The sequence below is a fragment of the Leptodactylus fuscus genome, chromosome 2 (genome assembly GCF_031893055.1).
Source record: "Leptodactylus fuscus isolate aLepFus1 chromosome 2, aLepFus1.hap2, whole genome shotgun sequence".
Classification (NCBI taxonomy): domain Eukaryota; kingdom Metazoa; phylum Chordata; class Amphibia; order Anura; family Leptodactylidae; genus Leptodactylus; species Leptodactylus fuscus.
The window spans coordinates 12,123,228-12,144,122 of NC_134266.1; the positions used below are offsets into that span (position 1 = coordinate 12,123,228).

Genomic DNA, 20,895 nt, shown 5'->3' on the forward strand with positions numbered 1-20,895 from the left:
ATATATACCAGAGACCCTCCAGGCATCTTATATATACCAGAGACCCTCCAGGCATCTTATATATACCAGAGACCCTCCAGGCATCCTATATATACCAGAGACCCTCCAGGCATCCTATATATACCAGAGACCCTCCAGGCATCCTATATGTACCAGAGTCCCTTCAGAAATCCTATATGTCCCTCCAGCCATCTGTCTTGTGTACAGAATTTTCTCTAACCATTACCTATGGTCCCTCCAACCCATTTATCAAGGTCCATCTAAGCATTCTGTGTACTGTACCAGAATCCCATGTACCATTCTTCTCTATGTACCTCCAATCATCCTATATATCAGTATCTTCACTAGTATCCTGTGCACAAGGTCCCTACAAACATCTTGTGTCCCTCCAGCTATTCTATGTACCAGGATCTCTCCCGCCATCCTGCACAAGTGGATTCCTCCAACCATCCAAACAACCAAGGTCCAACCAACTTTCCATAACCATCGTATGAACCACCATCCTACTATCAGTCTATGTGTGTACCAGGGTAGTGCCATCCATCCTCTGTATCACAATAGCTCCTATGTATCAAGGTATCTACAATCTTCCTATCGGCCATCGTCCTTTCCACCATATTTTACTATTACGGGTATGTTCACACGGAGGAAAAGGTCGCAGAAACCTTTTCCGCCGCGTGAACATTCTGCGCCGCTCACGGCGCAGTAAATGAGACCTATGATCCATATGATACAGTACATGAGACCTATGATACAGTACATGAGACCTATGATCCATATGATCCAGTACATGAGACCTATGTGCCATATGATACAGTACATGAGACCCATGATCCATATGATCCAGTACATGAGACCTATGTGCCATATGATACAGTACATGAGACCTATGATCCATATGATACAGTACATGAGACCTATGATCCATATGATACAGTACATGAGACCTATGATCCATATGATACAGTACATGAGACCTATGATCCATATGATCCAGTACATGAGACCTATGTGCCATATGATACAGTACATGAGACCTATGTGCCATATGATACAGTACATGAGACCTATGTGCCATATGATACAGTACATGAGACCTATGATCCATATGATACAGTACATGAGACCTATGTGCCATATGATACAGTACATGAGACCTATGTGCCATATGATACAGTACATGAGACCTATGTGCCATATGATACAGTACATGAGACCTATGATCCATATGATACAGTACATGAGACCTATGTGCCATATGATACAGTACATGAGACACATGAGACCTATGATACAGTACATGAGACCTATGATCCATATGATACAGTACATGAGACCTATGATCCATATGATACAGTACATGAGACCTATGATCCATATAGTCCAGTACATGAGACCTATGATCCATATGATACAGTACATGAGACCTATGTGCCATATGATACAGTACATGAGACCTATGTGCCATATGATACAGTACATGAGACCTATGTGCCATATGATACAGTACATGAGACCTATGTGCCATATGATACAGTACATGAGACACATGAGACCTATGATACAGTACATGAGACATATGATACAGTACATGAGACCTATGATACAGTACATGAGACCTATGATCCATGATACAGTAATTGAGACCTATGATCCATATGATACAGTACATGAGACCTATGATCCATATGATACAGTACATGAGACCTATGATCCATATGATACAGTACATGAGACCTATGATCCATATGATACAGTACATGAGACCTATGAGCCATATGATACAGTACATGAGACCTATGAGCCATATGATACAGTACATGAGACCTATGATCCATATGATACAGTACATGAGACCTATGATCCATATGATACAGTACATGAGACCTATGATCCATATGATACAGTACATGAGACCTATGAGCCATATGATACAGTACATGAGACCTATGTGCCATATGATACAGTACATGAGACCTATGATCCATATGATACAGTACATGAGACCTATGATCCATATGATACAGTACATGAGACCTATGATCCATATGATACAGTACATGAGACCTATGATCCATATGATCCAGTACATGAGACCTATGTGCCATATGATACAGTACATGAGACCTATGTGCCATATGATACAGTACATGAGACCTATGTGCCATATGATACAGTACATGAGACCTATGATCCATATGATACAGTACATGAGACCTATGTGCCATATGATACAGTACATGAGACCTATGTGCCATATGATACAGTACATGAGACCTATGTGCCATATGATACAGTACATGAGACCTATGATCCATATGATACAGTACATGAGACCTATGTGCCATATGATACAGTACATGAGACACATGAGACCTATGATACAGTACATGAGACCTATGATCCATATGATACAGTACATGAGACCTATGATCCATATGATACAGTACATGAGACCTATGATCCATATAGTCCAGTACATGAGACCTATGATCCATATGATACAGTACATGAGACCTATGTGCCATATGATACAGTACATGAGACACATGAGACCTATGATACAGTACATGAGACATATGATACAGTACATGAGACCTATGATACAGTACATGAGACCTATGATCCATGATACAGTAATTGAGACCTATGATCCATATGATACAGTACATGAGACCTATGATCCATATGATACAGTACATGAGACCTATGATCCATATGATACAGTACATGAGACCTATGATCCATATGATACAGTACATGAGACCTATGAGCCATATGATACAGTACATGAGACCTATGAGCCATATGATACAGTACATGAGACCTATGATCCATATGATACAGTACATGAGACCTATGATCCATATGATACAGTACATGAGACCTATGATCCATATGATACAGTACATGAGACCTATGAGCCATATAATACAGTACATGAGACCTATGATCCATATGATACAGTACATGAGACCTATGATCCATATAATACAGTACATGAGACCTATGATCCATATGATACAGTACATGAGACCTATGAGCCATATGATACAGTACATGAGACCTATGATTCATATGATAAAGTACATGAGACCTATGATCCATATGATACAGTACATGAGACCTATGAGCCATATGATACAGTACATGAGACCTATGATCCATATGATACAGTACATGAGACCTATGAGCCATATGATACAGTACATGAGACCTATGATCCATATGATACAGTACATGAGACCTATGATCCATATGATACAGTACATGAGACCTATGAGCCATATAATACAGTACATGAGACCTATGATCCATATGATACAGTACATGAGACCTATGATCCATATAATACAGTACATGAGACCTATGATCCATATGATACAGTACATGAGACCTATGAGCCATATGATACAGTACATGAGACCTATGATTCATATGATAAAGTACATGAGACCTATGATCCATATGATACAGTACATGAGACCTATGAGCCATATGATACAGTACATGAGACCTATGATCCATATGATACAGTACATGAGACCTATGAGCCATATGATACAGTACATGAGACCTATGATCCATATGATCCAGTACATGAAACCTATGTGCCATATGCTCCAGTATTTTCTATGAGGCTCTTGCTATAGTTTCCGTCCTCTTTGTGCACCGTCCACCACTTGCCATCGCCCAGCCCACCGTCCAGTATTCTTGTTCCCACATCCTTTTCCTGCCATTGCTCACCTCTAATGTATGGTTTCACCAGTCTTGCCAAGTGCTAAGTGCTTGTGGGCCGCTGTAATGGCCCTGTCAGATTTACAAGCACTTATTGTTATTGTTGCGAGGTGCACAGAACAAGGGTTACGGTGTCTCATCCGTCAATCTCAGGGTAATACGGAAGATTGGACGCCTGATTCATGGCCTATTAGATTTATTTCCTTACTTTTATACCATAAAGCAAGGCATCTTGTGTCCCGCAGACGTCAAAGGGTCTTAAAATATGTCTTCAAGACTTTCTGCAAAGAATTTCTCAGAAATTTAAAGGGCTTTTAAGAAACTAAGATAATATTGAGCAATCCTTCCATAGGTAGGTCATCCAACTCTCGAAACGTCCACCAATCAGCTGCAGCTTCTTCACATGCACAGCGCCACACATTGTACAGTGGCTGTGCCTGGTATTGCATCTCATCCCCCTTCACTTTAAGTCATGTGACTGATAAATATAACATCCCGTAGCCTGTGAAGCAGAATTGGCCCTCGCCCCTGGATGCTACCATTTCAATCAGCTTATTTGAGGAGTGGGAGAGGGTTCCAGGTATTGGACTCCACTGATCTAATATTGGTCGCATATCCTAGGGATGTCATCAATATTTTATTCCTGAAATACCCTTAAACAGGAATAAGTGGCTCCCATTCCTACTGGTCCCATACAAGTCTGATAGGGGCCATACACATTAGATTCCTCCCAAACCCACTCCACACACATGCACACTCAGCTCGGCCAAGCATGTATGTGTTATACAAGAGAAGAAGGGAATAAACTATGTCCGACATCAATGGGATAAGAGATCCAACAGCCGGATCCTTCAACATCTGCAGTTTGGGGAAAGTCAGGTACCCGATCCCATGAAAGCAACCAAGTTCGAATCCAGTATGGGGCAGAGCGTACAACGGAACGCAGTCCATTCATACATAGATCCCTGTTTCATTTGAGTGCATTCTGTTATGCATTCATGTCTATGGGAGCTATGTTCCGATGTCATCCGAATGTATTCCGCTTAAAATTCGGCCCCACAATACATGACCACTTGGTCACATTAGTTTGGAGACTTCTTGGGTTCCATCTCTAGCAGCTTAAAATGTAGTAATCTCTTAGAGACAGATGGGACTGAGATTATCCGGTCGGTACCCCTAAAAATCCCAGCAACATAAAGAGATCCCAGTGATTTGGGGGCCCCGAACCTGATGAGCGGAGCCCATAACACCCTGTCTAAGAACAAGAGAGACATTTGCTGATGGAAGACAAAGCAACAAAGTATCAGATCAAAGTCTGTTGGGAAAGATATTGACGTGGAGAGTAACAGCCATGACATAACATTATATATCCTGCTCCGAGGCGTCAGCGCCGCTTGTTGTAGATGGTTTATTACTCTTTTCAATGCTGTTAATTTGCTTTCATGTCTTAACATATGTTTAGCTCCGAGCAATGAAAATTACTGAACTCTGAACAAAAGCTGCCGTACTGGCGTGTGCGTGGGTGTCGTACTACAATGGCATGGGATGCATGTGCTGTGGACAGGACTGGTCCTGGACTGCAGGGTTTGAGGGGTTAAAGGAGCACTCCGAGATTTATACTGTATAACTAACACTTACCTGTAAGAGCACCAGTATGGGCGCACGTCTAGGTCTCCGAGAGTCCAAGGCTGGACATGTTCACGTCGGGGTGACCTCTAAGGCACGTTGTGACTTAGAGACTTTAGCCCACCCTTCGGACCCTCCAACAAAGCTCTATAGGCGCAAAACGGTAGACATGGTGTGGATATGATTTTTAAGGAGGATTTAAGAAGGAAGAAGTCTAGTAAGGTAAAAATAAACAGCAGGTGGCGCCAAATATAATATCTCTATCGTCACCATTGTTTGGGCTAAAATGTTTCGACATACTAGAGATATGGATGTAGATTGTCAGAAAAAGCACTAAAATGGCACCAAACTCGATATAAACATAGACTAGACAGTCTAAAGACAGCGGCAGTCACTGTGATAAATCTGGTGTAGTATCAGACTGACTATCTCAATTTGCAATTATATTTTGTATCAATAATGTAACAAAACGATCTTCTTCTTTTTCATAGATTCATTTGGGAACCCCGTGCCTCCTGGTGACCAAGTAAGCCTTGCCCAGCAGATATCAGATGTGGTAAAGCAGCCGGCCTTCATTGCTGGGATCGGCGCCGCTTGTTGGATCATCCTAATGGTGTTTAGCATCTGGTTGTACCGGCATCGGAAGAAACGCAGCGGACTGAACAGCACCTATGCTGGGATCAGGAAAGGTATCCAGAGCCCGGTACAAGTGCAATGACTGTAGTGGGGTGCGACTTAGGATGTGATGCCGTGCACCAAAGATAAGACAACGTATATGACGGAAACTAGGCCAACACATAGACTTGTCTAACAATGAGACAGATTTATCTTCCAGCATTAGTCACTGTGATAAATCTGTCCAGTCTAAGTTTTCAGGTAGTATTAGTAAATCCGGCCCGTTATTTTTATATTGGAACAATTTTTCAATATTTTACCGCTTTGCCAAGTATTGTAGACTTTTTCTCTGTCCTCATTAAATATGTTATCCCACCCTCAGTATCAAATATATGACCTGAATTCGGATTTTCCTCCCTGTTCACATAAAAGCTGTAGATAAGACATGCTCATGTACTATGTGACTCCCGTCCTCCTGACCATATGTTTCCCATTGTTAGCTCTTATGTTTATGTTGATAGACCAAAGAGAAAAAACAATGCCCTGACTACAAACAATCACGTTCCCCTCCCCCGACACGTCCTTGTGAATTTAAATGAACCTTCTTAACTCTTCAGTCTTGTCTTAATAGCGGCACACTTAGACCCCTCTATGGAAGACGCTGGGTTACCGGGGTTTTGGAGGAGGGGGTGGTTGTTCCTATTTTATTCTACCTTGGCAAATTGTATTGACCTTGTAAAAGGAAATAAAATAGGAATAGAAATTGTGAACTTAGCCGAGAGGTAAAAGATCAAGGTCGGCCTATGAAATGGGATGAACAGATGGAACCTGAATAGGACAGATCTTGATGTGTAACCAGAAGTGGGACCAAAGGTGACATGAAGTGGTGAGGTTAGAGGTCAGCGGTGATGGTCGATCCCCCCGTTGTACAGGTTTTTATTTTTTTTAAAAATAAAATAAACCATATACCTGGGTATGACATCAAAGCCCTATAAAAACGGTGTCCCAAAGAAGCCTACAGTGGTAGGGAGTGCTATGGTATGGGATTGTGTGCCTGCATCCGGAGTTTAGAACATACGGCGGCTAGGCATGCTCCGTGTGAATGATGTCTGATTAGTCATAGTACAGACTATTACTAGTTAATATTGAGACTACTGATAAATGCAAGTTACTAACTGTCCTCAGCGCATGGCTTCTCCGTAACATGTAGCAGGGTGACACTATTAATACCACTGCCTATGTATTCCTCAATATACAGAAAGACTGGACACAAGATTTTCAGCAGAGTCCTAGATGTGATCTTAGCCTTAGCATACCATTTACTCCTTCTCAACACCATGTCACAATGTATTCTCTATGGATCTGTGGCTAAATCTACTCCATTATGTTTAAGAAGACCCTTCACCACCTCTACCAACTCTTTATATTCTTCAATAGTTGCAGCTGGAATTTTTTCTCTAGCCCCCACCATTCCTGAGCAATCTGGGTAGTTCTCTACTGTCATTTGGGAGGACCTAAGCTGGGGAACACCGTCTGGGAAACGCCTACTTGTCTGCAGAGAGCCTAATTAGCATACTGGGTGATGAAACTAACTACTTTGATTGTTCAGGAATGGTGGGGGCTACGGAAAAATTTCCAACTCTTCCGCAATCCGTAAAGTAGAACCTAGTAAAGGATTGCAAAGAGGAGAGGGTGGCGAAGGGTCCCTGTTATGGGAAATGACAATTTCAGCTCTGCTGCATCTGTAAGGAGCTTAATAGTAGTAGTATTAGATTTAGGATCTACGTTGAGATTCGGAAGGCCATGAGTCATAGTAAAATCGGGGCATTGCATGACTTGAAGACGACTTGAGACAGTTTCTTGCGTTGTCTTGCGAGCCAATTTTGACGCCCCTATTTTACCGTAACTCACAGGCTCCAGGTTTATATACTCAGATAAGCTGCGGACTATACGGATGATGTATCTGCTGCCTATAACGGGTCCAAGTACTAAACCGGAGCTTATTGAGTGTTATTTATCCGGTGCCCAGACCTACCTGCTCTCCCCCTTGTAATCTGCTCTAGTGCCGAGGATGCTTGCAATGCGGCAGCTGCACTCCTTATTGATCCGGATAAGATTTATACCTCCCACAAACAACCCTCTTAAGAAGCGTCTTCGCTCCATTATTCATAGAAGAAATAAAAATTGAACTAACAATTAATTGCCCGGGCCAGGCGCATGTACTTAGAAAGGCACTCCGACTGCAATCACCTCGCCGCACGTGTCATTCACCTGGCCGCTTGCCTACGTCTGATTTACCGTATGCGGCTGGATATGTACTAATTTGAGATGTGCACTTTCTTCCTTCAGCTTAATAACCTTTTTTTTTTTTATTTTGATTTTTCAGTCCCGTCTTTTACCTTCACACCAACAGGTATATTGAGTATTTGCACTTCTTTCTTTTCCTCTGTCTTGCATGTGCTCTGGAATGATATGTCTGCTCTTCTGGTATTGCACAATCTGGGCTTTGCTGCACTGAAAATGCAAGGAAAATGGAGTGTTATCTGATTGGATTAATAAGGATAGCTGAAGGGGTTATATGATGCACCCGGGCCCCAATGCAAAATGTGTACCAGGCCCCACAACTATAACTGCGCCTCTCATATTGGGAAGAAACACCTTAATGGCCCTCTATGGCTCCTGGACACCTCTAAGAATGGTGGGTGTTGGGGTCCAAGAGTGACTCTTCCTACAAATGGTGTTTTCCTATTGTAGCCTTCTGAAACAAATTACGTTCTTGGCCAAAAAACCCAAAGTCCTTCCACTGGGCGATACATGAACATTGTAGTGCAGAGTATTTAAGCCTGCCCATTCAGAGCTTTTGGACTCAATACAAAATGTATTATAGGGCTCTGAAACAATGACGTTCTATGTATAATAGGAAGGGGATCCTACTCTTTCGGAGCCCGGTGATCACAGCAGCCTCTGCACCCTAAGGCTGTATTCACACAGAGTAACGCCAGGCGTTTTTTGTGTGTTTTTTGCACATAGCGCCGCGTTTACGACGCGTAGCGCCGTGTTAACGCCGCGTATACGCCGCGTTAACACCGCGCTATTTAGCGGTGGCGTTGCCCGGCGTTAACGCGACGTATACGCGGCGTTAACGCGGCGCAACGTGGCGTAAACGCGGCGCTATGTGCAAAAAACACACAAAAAACGCCTGGCGTTACTCTGTGTGAATACAGCCTAAAGGTAAGTTCGCACAGGGTTTTATGGGCCGGATTTTGACGAGGCTCCAAAAAATGCCTCCCATTGACTTTAATGGGAGCCGTTCACTTCTTTTCTCTGCTAGTGTTTTGTTTCCGCTCGCGGGAAAAAAGAAGCGAGCTGCCCTTTCTTGCCACGGATTCCGTGGCAAATCCGGCACAGTATCTGCGGCGTGACACTCCCTCCCGACTAAGCCCATTCATTTGGGCCTAATCTGGAGCAGAATGTCGCAACTGGATGGTGGTGGACTGCCCCGCCATCCAGTCATGGCTAGCCGTTTTTTTGGACGCAGCCTCCGCGTCAAAATTCGGTCCAAAAATCCCTGTGTTAACTCAGCCTGTGCTCCCTCCCTTTCAGATACACAAAACACTCATGTCCACCAAGTAACCCCTCTCGTCTGGTTGTTTGACAAAACTTGGACAAGATACTTGTGGTTACCCAATATCTCCATCACCTCCTCGTTGCACCCTTTGCTATACAATCCTATATAACGCTATAAATATGGCCGTACACCTCCAATAACTTGATTGAATGTTCCCATGCACATCATGGCCGGTTAGGTGGGGAGGAAGAAGCTGTCGCCAGACTCCTCTCCCTCGAGAATATAAGGATCGGACGTGTTGAAATTCAACATGCGTGATTCAGTCTTCCTGCCAAACCTTAGTAACATTCAGTCCTACTCAAACCCATAGGACAGGCCGACCACAATCTAATGGTATGGACACCTTAAGAATTGTCTTAATAAAATTGTACTATTATTGATAGATCCCAGAAGATCTAAGAGATGGTCTTTGTACCGGAGCTCATGAATCTGGTCCCATTGTAAACCGTACCCCTGGCTTGTTGAAGGGTCATTCATATGCGGACCCACCTTACTGGCTTTATGGCATGCATGGGCCTACAATAATGAATAATAATAAAAAATTTTTTTAGATCAGGCATACATTGATGCCATCATTGGGCACAGATCAGACTAACAGTGACTTACGGTCATGGCCGTAAAAAACGGATATGGCCACAATAGCACATACACTGTCTACCAATAAGTATTTGGACCCCTGCGGTAGAATAGAAAAACTACATTTCTTCCTATCCAATAGTTGGTAGACCCCAGCAAGATGTTTCCTTACGGATGGGATTGAGCGACATAATACTCCCGGACGCCTGGTGACACTGCTGGTGTATGTGAGACATCGGTTGGGTGCGGTTTCTCTGTCCAGCACTCGTCGGTCTCTATCTCCCAGTTTCGGGGGTCTGCCAATTCGGGGCACGTTCCGATAATCACCGTTCACCTTCCACTTCATAGTCACATAGGCCACTGTCCATTTTGGGTAATTCAGTTTGTTTGCTATGTCCCATAAGGATCGACCATTTCTGTGGTACCCTGCAATTACCCCTTTCTCGAAATCGGACAACTCTGCGCTATGCGGCATCTTGCATGCGACTAATCCCAATGCGGTTTCCTATATAATGGCGGAAGGCGTGACATACATCGCAACCATAGATATCTGCATTTGCATGGGTGTCCACATGCTTATTGGTAGACAGTGATTGCATTGCACTTTGCATACATGGGTTGCCCTGTAAACATCTTTCTGTAGGAAATTGCAGTTTTCGGCGAGGTATTTAGAAGAAAAATGAGATTTTTTCTCCCCTGTAAGACTGCATTTTGCGATTGGGGCCTAGCATCAGTGGTGGCAGAGCGGCAATACCTCAGTGACAGATTTAACACTGCCTCTTAAGTTTTAATCCTGTTATTGTAATCGCTGCGAGCAATTATCTCTGCTTTGCAGGCTGCCAGCTTGGAATTCTTCTAAAGGGCCCCGATTTGACGTCTTTCAAACATATTCCTAGTCAGGAGACGCATAGCTGTAGACTCCATCAGCATTTTCCGTGCGGCTAATCCCTTTTTAACCCTTTCTTGGCATGGAATGTCTAAAAATAGCCACTTTTTTTTTTTTTTTAAATATCTGACATCCGGCTTTGGGGTGGGGGTGACGCTAAGGCATGCCCGTAACGTAGAACATTTGGAGGGAGAGCCTAAAAAAAAAATAAAAAAAAAAAGATGAAAAATGAAGGTTTAATTCAGTGCAAAAAATATTGAAATGAATCCATTTCATGCAGGTGAGCGTTAGGGAAACCCGGGAATGAATCCTGGAAACCACGACCCGCCCGCGGCGTGTTAATCTGGTTTCATTCTCGTATCATAGTCGCACATTGTTTTTGGCGGATCACCTGAAGGCTTTGTCTCAATGCAGGTGGAGCGCCCGGCCTTAATTTTCATGGGGTCCTAATGGATCCAAGTTGAGGATAATCTCCATATTGACAGGCTTTGTTCAGCCGTAATGACTGTGATATCATTGCTGGACCCTTTTGATGTGGAGGCCGGTGTGGGTGGAGGCCAGGGCGGACATGTTGCTTTACGTACATGGAAACATCTCCGGGGTACTGGGACTGGCTTCCATGAAGGACTGGCGTATTGGAGCATCACAATTTAGGTTTAATATCATTGACATGGTGGAATTTGGGGATGACTATGAGGCAGAATCCCCCATACCATAATACAGTGCCACGGCCTGCTATAGCCCCATACCGTACTAGGGTATAAGCAGGTGTCTTCTTCAGAAGTTTATATAGCACCTCATGTGACGGCACAAGGCCTCAAGCCTGTAATATTACTCAGTACTTAGCCTACAATAGGTATTGGTTATAACACTTCCCAGAAATCTTGGATACCTTTAATTAAAGGGGTTGTTTGGTTTAGAAACCCCATATCCATATACCCTATTAGAGGTCCTCTTTAGGATCCTCACCCCTGGACAAGGAGTATCTGGAGGACCTGTCCTGTCCTGTATTACACAGACAATCCACTGGCTTGAATAGGACATGTGTAATACTTTATTCCCCCTGTAGAGGCGCTGTAGGGAAATTAAGATCTGTTTATTTAATGCAAAAAATGGATTCCAACAAATCCATCCATTTATAAAGGAATACAATGAGGTCAATGGAAATGGATGATCAACAATTTGCATCTGTTTTTTTTTTGCATCTGCAAAATGGATGTAGGACATTCAATGGGAATGTACCCTCTTTCTCTCTGCAACATAGGGTGTCCCAAAGGTCCGAGCGATCCCACCACTCTTACCTTTAATACCTATTCGCTTATTGGTAAGATGCAAATGAAAGTGGCACAAAATAGTCCAGAAAAACATCCAATTTTTATGGCCGTCTTACACTCGAGGGGCCCCTGTCTTCATGGATCCTCCATATAGATCAGTGCATGGAGGAATCTGTAAAAAACAACCCGAAATAGGACATGACCTATATTTTGATGGTCCGTGACGACAGATATTCGTTAAAAATAATGGTCACGTGTGAAAGTAGCCTTAGTTATAAAAGTTGTTTTTTGTTTTTTTTTTTAAAAAGAGCTTTTTGGACATCCCCCTTTAATTCACTTATTTGTTCATATTGAATATGTACCCGTAAGTAGGTAATGTGAATATAGATATAGTGCAAAAAAATAAAGGCAATATAAGAATTAATTAATAATAATAATAATAATAATAATAATAATAATGATAGTTATTTATTATTTATTTTAATTAATAATACATTATTTAAATAATTATTATTAATAGGGTTGAGCGATTGGGATCGGAAAAGATCGGATACCGATCGACGATCGAGTAAATTTCACGATTGTGATCGGAATTCCGATCCTGATCTTTTCAGGCGGGATCGAGGTTGGAGGTTATTTCCCACAATGCTTTGCTACTGGCCAAGCATTGTGGGAAAAGCTAAGAATGTTAGCTAGGTCCCATAGGAATGAATGGCCGCTCAACCCCCTGCGCACCGGCTGCGTCCATTCATTCTAATGGGAGACTAGCTAACATCTCTAGTAGCTTAAGGCTTGTTTCACATATGCTGAAGTGTTCTGTCCACATGAGGACCCCTACAGATGAAACACAAGCGCAACTTCAAGCGCTGTGCAGTTCAAGCGCACGGGCCCCATAGACTATAATGGGGTCCGTGTTCTTCAACTGCACAGTGCTTGCAGTTGCGCTTGTGTTTCGTCCGTAGGGGTCCTCACGTGGACTCTTACGGACGGAACACATCAGCATATGTGAATCAGACATAACACTTGCCTGCACAGAAGTGCTGCCGCTCGTCCAGTCCCCCTGTTCTCGCTCCTCTTCTGGCCTCACTGCCCCCACCTTCCAGGTTAGTTTTACAGACCTAGGAAGAAGGCGGGGCTTGTGGCTTGTTGGCGGGTACTAGGAGGGGAGTACTCACGTCTCCTCGCCCTGTACCCGTCAACACTCTCCTAAGCAACAAGCCCCGCCTTCTTCCTAGGTCTGTAACACTAACCTGGAAGGTGGGGGCAGTGAGGCGAGAAGAGCAGTGACTGGACCAGCGGCAGTGCTTCTGTGCAGGTAAGTGGACACCAGGGGGGGACTAAGTAGCCAGAGGATTTTTTTTTTTTTTTTTTTAATCTCAACACAGTGTGGATTCTAACAATGAAAGTGTTCAATTTTTAGATTCCATGCTGTATAGTGAATAGGATCGTTTTTAAAATCCGATCTTTGCTTATTAAAAAAATCCCATTGACTTGCATTGGGATCGGGATCGGGTTCAAATGGAAAATGATCGGAAATCGGATTTTAAAAACGATCCTGAAATCTCAAGATCGGCTCAAACCTATTATTAATAATAATAATAAATGTATATTAATTAATAATATATTATATATATTAATAAATAATAATAATAATAATTAATAATTATTATTATTAATTATTATTGTTATTATAATTATTATTATTTATTTGATCCCAAGCTTATATATATATATATATATATATATATATATATATATATATATATATCCATCTATGTGACATACAGTAGTGAACGTCCTAATTTAGCACCCAAGTTTTCTTCTTCTTTTTTTTTTTTTGGAATCTATTCTTGACAATCTTCCAAGCCGTCCTTGGTCAGAACAATCCATCCATTATGCTAAAAATGACACCCTAGAATCCTACCGATCAATCCGGCATCAAAACAAGTTGTCATATTCCTTGCCTCAGTCCTTCATCTTTAAGATTTATCGCTCCTGTTCTCAGGTGCACGGGAAGGAATAGATCCTTGGAGGAAATGACATGCTAAATATATTAAATACATTGTACATTAGCATCTGCTGATTGAACAAACACCTTGAGCATCGCAGACTATTACACATCGCGCTATCCATCTCCACACTTTGCTTTTGCTGACAATTTTTTTTATTTTTTTTATTTTTTAGTGGCCTACCAGCGAGGTGGCGAAGCCGTAAGCAGCGCGGGAAGGTAAGAAAATATATATATTTCCTGCCAAACATGTCCATATCTTGTGTCATTCTGTTTTTATAGCAAACAATGAGCTGCAGGCGCTGGGTTATTTTTTTACGGAGACGCTTAAATCTTCCTTTGAAGATTCGTCCTGCGTGGGGCTGGCTCATATATTATTTATTCTATTTTATGGCATATATGTAGCATAATTAAGTGATGCGAGCAGCGTGTCGCCGATTGTATCTGTCAGCAAACATGTGTTTATTTACCCGGCTGAATATTTGCACACAATTAAGTGCAATATATTGTGCAACGTATCGGCATTCCCACGTTCTGCCACCGGAGGGAGCCCTATAGCCAGGAAATAGAAATGACAATTTAATGCGGTCGCTGATTTACAAAACCTATAGGAAAATAGAAGTATGAATTATTCAGATATTTTTATTAATATTATTACTTTGCGATCTCATTTTTGGATAAATTATAATACTCTATTTGAATAAAATACTTTATTAAAGGGCAAAGCCTTGCCTGGTTGTATGTCGTCTTGACCTCACCTCCATCAAATATTCTTTCCTATTTCATCGTGATTGAAACAACATGATTTCTGCCCTTTGGTAGAACGTTTTACAGACAAATGTATCGAAGCCATGTTATGTATAAGGGGGGAGCCGTACAACCTTTCAGAATAAAGTATATAGTCAGAGTCTCGTACAGACAGTATATATTCTCTGCTTTGTTCTGTAATATTGAGGCTAAGAACCTTTTTTTTTGTTAAAAAACCTGTAAAATTACACAAAATTCAAACCAGTCCCTCCCAAATTATGAATATATGTAAATTGTCCTCATATGTGTAACATGTACCAAAATATGCCCTGAATGCTACAGACTGAAAAAAAAATCTACCTGCCATCTAGTGGCCATAAGTGTTATTGCAATAGATTGTAACTACTCTAATTTTTATGTGGGTGGTATAGTCTTTATCGAAAAAAAAAAAAATCAGCCTTATACGCGCTGCAGTATGTGCTCACTTATAAGACAAACTATGCAAAAATAGAGCTGGTATAAAGCAAAATAAGCAAGGTTCTTTTCTGCCATCTGGTGGCTGTCAGAGTTATTGCAGTAGATTGTACTTTATTCTAATTCCGTGTGGGTGATACATTGTCTTCCCAAATGGATTCCAGTCTGATACTTTATGAATATCTTGCGTATTTTTCATAATTCTCACACTTGGATTTTTTTTAATGCATTTCTATGGATTTGCTTTGACACTTTATTTAGATGTTTTCTCCTCTGTTCTATATTGTAGGCCAGGACTCTTAAATATTGCAGAGCCGGCCACGCAGCCCTGGCTCGCAGATACCTGGCCGAACACAGGGAGCAACCACAACGAATGTCCCATAAACTGCTGCACCTCTGGGAACGGGAGCAGCGACAACAATCTGGCCACCTACAGCCGACCAGGTAAGTCACAGAACGGTAACTCTGAAAATCAGAAAGTTTGTTTTAGTAACATGGAAAAGCTGTGTGACAACCCTGCTCGTAGTGTAAACACCAAGAACCCAACTTTCTCCGAAAAAGATATAAATCGTGTATATATATATATATATATATATATATATACACCATGTGTAGAGGCAATTGGACACCCAATATGTCCATAAACCTCCCACTTTGGTGTTTTTGTACAATCTCTGCCACCCTTGCACCCTTTGACACCTGCTTTCCACCCATTTCCAAAGACTATTGGCAGCAATACAGGGGTGTAACTATAGGGGGTGCAATGGTAGAAGTTTCTATGGGGCCCTGGACCCTGAAGGGGGCCCCAAAGTCCCTCTGCTACATAAAATATTGCATTATTCTAATTTGGGTTGGGGCCTCATTACAAATTTTGCATATGGGCCCAGGTTTTATAAATAACACGTGGACCATTGGTATCACAGTCACAAATTTGGGAAAGGGTCCCACATCTGGATGTCACTTTTGTGCAGTGTATAATGTACTATTTGCCTACTCAAATTTAGAAGCTGCTTGATAACCCCTATGGACATATATGGCCCTTCCTTGTCTTTGCTCTTTATTCAATATGTCCTGAGATGTATTGCGAGCAAAAATAGCCAAAAACATGATTTTGTGATACTCTGTCAGGAGATGATTCTGCTATTTGTGTCTATACGGGGCCACCTAGTGGTGGTGATGTGCATTACAGCCTCTTGAGGATTTTACTAGCATGCTATAGTCTTGTATATAATATGTATCATGAGAAATGACTTGAGTTAAAGGTAGACACACATACATGGCAAGGTCCGCTCCAGTCTTAGGCTCCTGTTCATTCCCAGTGATAGTCGTCCAGAAAATATCATCAATAAGATGTGGCTTAGAAGCCAACCTGGTATATGGGGAGCAGTAATATAGCAAAGAAGTATATCAGGCTCTAACTATCCCTGGAGATGGAGCCTTGACCAGAGCCCTGAATGAAATGCTATTTGCCGTACGTCGGGCGACTGTTCCCGGCATTTTGTTTGGATTAAACATTTAGAGAGTCGTCATTCAGACAGCGCTAAATCCTGGTGCTTATTCCCAGAAGTGGCTTCTCATACAGCAGAATGGCTCATTCACACGTTGTCACTGCGGAGTGCTTTACAAGACTTCATTGTCTTAGTGAGCGTGTCTGTATAATGCCTCCCATGCTGAGCGCAATCCCCTATCCTGCGCTGATAAGCTCTAATAAGGACAAAGCCGGCGTCTTGGAGGTAGAGGCTCATTCATACCTTGCAATGGCTACGTCATAGGCTCCGAAATACTGCCAGGCTGTATACTATGTATACAAAGGCAATGAGAATGTATATAGATGAGGATTTGCTGTCTGTGTATACTGTCCATGTTAATTGATGCCTTAATATAGATTTACGTCAGTCATAGCTATACAGTGCTCCGACCCCATGTTTGTGCCTTCCAGTGTCTCTGATATGAATGTCAGCCTGTCAAGGGTTTTGATAGTATATAGGAATATTGAACTGAATGGGTTTCATGAGAAACTGAGAGCCCTTGAGCAAGTGTAAGGGTTTCTATCTGTATAGCAGCACTGATGTAAATGATAACATTTCAGTTACTGGCCGCAAACACTAGAGGGAGTGTCAGAGCTTACTGTATACTGATTGTACTAATAGAGCAGTATGCCGTATATTTACATTGGCCATGGAAAGTGAGTGTTAAATGCAATGCTATGCAGAGGATTTGTAGCTCTGCAGTAGAAAAAATGGATCACCATAAAGATATATTAGGAAATCAATCAGAATGTTGGACCTAAAATCCAATGGGGTTATAGAGTTTCCTAAAGATAGCTTAGTAATAACTGATTGGTTGGGACCAATGAATTAGCACAGAGAATGGAGCAGGAAGCAGACAGCGCTATTCTCCGTGTAGTGGCTGAACTGAGTCACTGCAGCTTAGCCTGCGTTCAAGTGATCTGCAATACCTGCTCTGGCCACTACATAGAGCTGTCTGCTTCCTGCTCCATTCTCTGTGTCTCATTGACTGAATATAGCTCATCGGTGGAGTGTCCGGTGTCAGAGTCCTCCAATTTAATATTAATAATCCAACCTTACAATAGGTTATCAATAGTTTTAGCCCACAATATAGACAATTACTTGGATGAATCTCTCCTTATAGGTCCAAATCATGTGCATACACCCTGGCAATAATAAGATGATATTCTTACTGTATACCAGTATAAGGAAAAGTGTACCAAGACAATAACCTTCAAACTGAAGAAGTCACAAGAACTTTCCATTAACACCCGACTCATGCCAGTCATTGGCCGGCGCCCGGTATTGTCCAGCACTAATGACAGAGCGCCCGGCTATGTCCCGCGTCCTCGTACTATCTTATACCATCGCCGTCTTTCAGTTTCATCCTGAAATCCTCGCTTTCCTAAAGCTTCCCACATACTTTGATTTTTCACAGTCCGCGTCCCCTTAAGCAGTATCGTGCTCGAAAAATGATGTCGGTGCCAGAAATTGTAAATGTGCAGCGCGGCGTTTATGGAGGCACATAATATTTTACGTGAACCACCACAGAAAAATTACATGAAGGAATGTTAATCTGCATCAGACGTATTAAAGTAGGTTTTATATGGCGTGCCGGGATTTAATTGTCTAATCAGCAGGAAGGTACCAAAATTTCCAGGTTCTGTATTTCCAAGGCCAAACCTGTCTACGATTAGGATTTGGGCACGACGAACCTGCCGCGTCTGGTATCGGTTTAGGCGGCAGTAAAAGTCGGTCTTATAAGTCTCTTATTGGCTCCAGTTTTCAGCTTTATAATGATATCGGAGTCTGTGTGTTTACGCTAAGTACTCTTTAAGGCCAGTCATTTTCTTATATTGGATCTTATAGTCTATAAATGACATAGGCCATGTTAGCGAGAGGCAAATAGTCCGCCTCTCCCGGAATCCTTACTCTCTCCAGAACTTACCATTCAGTCCGTACTGAGTGAAACAACATACTGGAGGATGTTAAAGGGATTGTCAGACAATTACAACCTCATGTAAAGGTCTTATGGCTGGGGGACCCATCACTGGGACCAACAAGATCACGAAAATGGTGGCCCAAATCCTCTAGTTGAATGGTGCCTTGGTCATGTCTCCACTCCATTCCAAATCTGTAGGATTTGTCCTTAGAACAAAGTCAACTAGTCAACATCATTCTTTCTCCTGATATCATCTGTCAGGCCCAGGAGAGGTAAGAAACATAAAAAACACTGTTACTTGCCTCTCCACGATCTGGGCAGGCTTCGGGCCTTGTTGTCTGAAGACTCATGACCCTGACTTGAGTCCCGGGTCATGTGATGTCTGACATAATTGAAGATGGACTACTTCGAGGCCGACAGCGTAGGAGCCGGGAGATAGGTGAGTAACAGAGGGGTTTTTTATGTTTCTCTCTCCCTGGGTCTCTGACTATTATACTCTGGGGTCCGAAAAGACCCCAGAGTATAATAATTGTTTATGGGTGTCCACAGTGGGGCATAATACTGTGTGCAGGGGCCACTATGGTGCATAATACTGTGTGCAGGGGCCACTATGGTACATAATACTGTGTGCAGGGGCCACTATGGGGCATAATACTGTGTGCAGGGGCCACTATGGGACATAATACTGTGTGCAGGGGCCACTATGGGACATAATACTGTGTGCAGGGGCCACTATGGTACATAATACTGTGTGCAGGGGCCACTATGGGGCATAATACTGTGTGCAGGGGCCACTATGGTACATAATACTGTGTGCAGGGGCCACTATGGGACATAATACTGTGTGCAGGGGCCACTATGGTACATAATACTGTGTGCAGGGGCCACTATGGGGGATAATACTGTGTGCAGGGGCCACTATGGTACATAATACTGTTTGCAGGGGCCACTATGGGGCATAATACTGTGTGTAGGGGACACTATGGGACATAATACCGTGTGCAGGGGCCACTATGGGGATAATACTGTGTACAGGGGCCACTATGGGGTATAATACTGTGTGCAGGAGCCACTATGGGGGATAATACTGTGTGCAGGGGCCACTATGGGGGATAATACTGTGTGCAGGGGCCACTATGGGGGATAATACTGTGTGCAGGGGCCACTATGGTACATAATACTGTGTGCAGGAGCCACTATGGGGTATAATACTGTGTGCAGGGGCCACTATGGAGGATAATACTGTGTGCAGGGGCCACTATGGTACATAATACTGTGTGCAGGAGCCACTATGGGGTATAATACTGTGTGCAGGGGCCACTATGGGGGATAATACTGTGTATAGGGGCCACTATGGGGTATAATACTGTGTGCAGGAGCCACTCTGGGGTATAATACTGTGTGCAGGGGCCACTATGGGGGATAATACTGTGTGCAGGGGCCACTATGGGGGATAATACTGTGTGCAGGGGCCACTATGGGGGATAATACCGTGTGCAGAGGCCACTATGGGGGATAATACTGTGTGCAGGGGCCACTATGGGGTATAATACTGTGTACAGGGGCCACTATGGGGGATAATACTGTGTGCAGGGGCCACTATGGGGGATATTACTGTGTGCAGGGGCCACTATGGGGGATAATACTGTGTGCAGGGGCCACTATGGGGTATAATACTGTGTACAGGGGCCACTATGGGGGATAATACTGTGTGCAGGGGTCACTATGGGACATAATACTGTGTGCAGGGGCCACTATGGGGGATAATACTGTGTGCAGGGGTCACTATGGGGGATAATACTGTGTACAGGGGCCACTATGGGGGATAATACTGTGTACAGGGACCACTATGGGGCATTATAGAGTGCGCAGG

The 20,895-nt window shown here is 42.8% G+C and overlaps 1 protein-coding gene across 1 annotated transcript in view; it reads left to right on the forward strand.

The window, feature by feature from the left end:
- Positions 1–20,895, forward strand: part of ROBO1 (roundabout guidance receptor 1) — an 893,061-nt gene that overhangs the window by 840,410 nt on the left and 31,756 nt on the right. The window contains exons 19-22 of the mRNA XM_075263408.1: positions 5,856–6,053; positions 8,366–8,392; positions 14,528–14,570; positions 15,862–16,016. Of these exons, the coding sequence (XP_075119509.1) occupies positions 5,856–6,053; positions 8,366–8,392; positions 14,528–14,570; positions 15,862–16,016 (423 nt within the window). The remainder of the gene's footprint in view (positions 1–5,855; positions 6,054–8,365; positions 8,393–14,527; positions 14,571–15,861; positions 16,017–20,895) is intronic.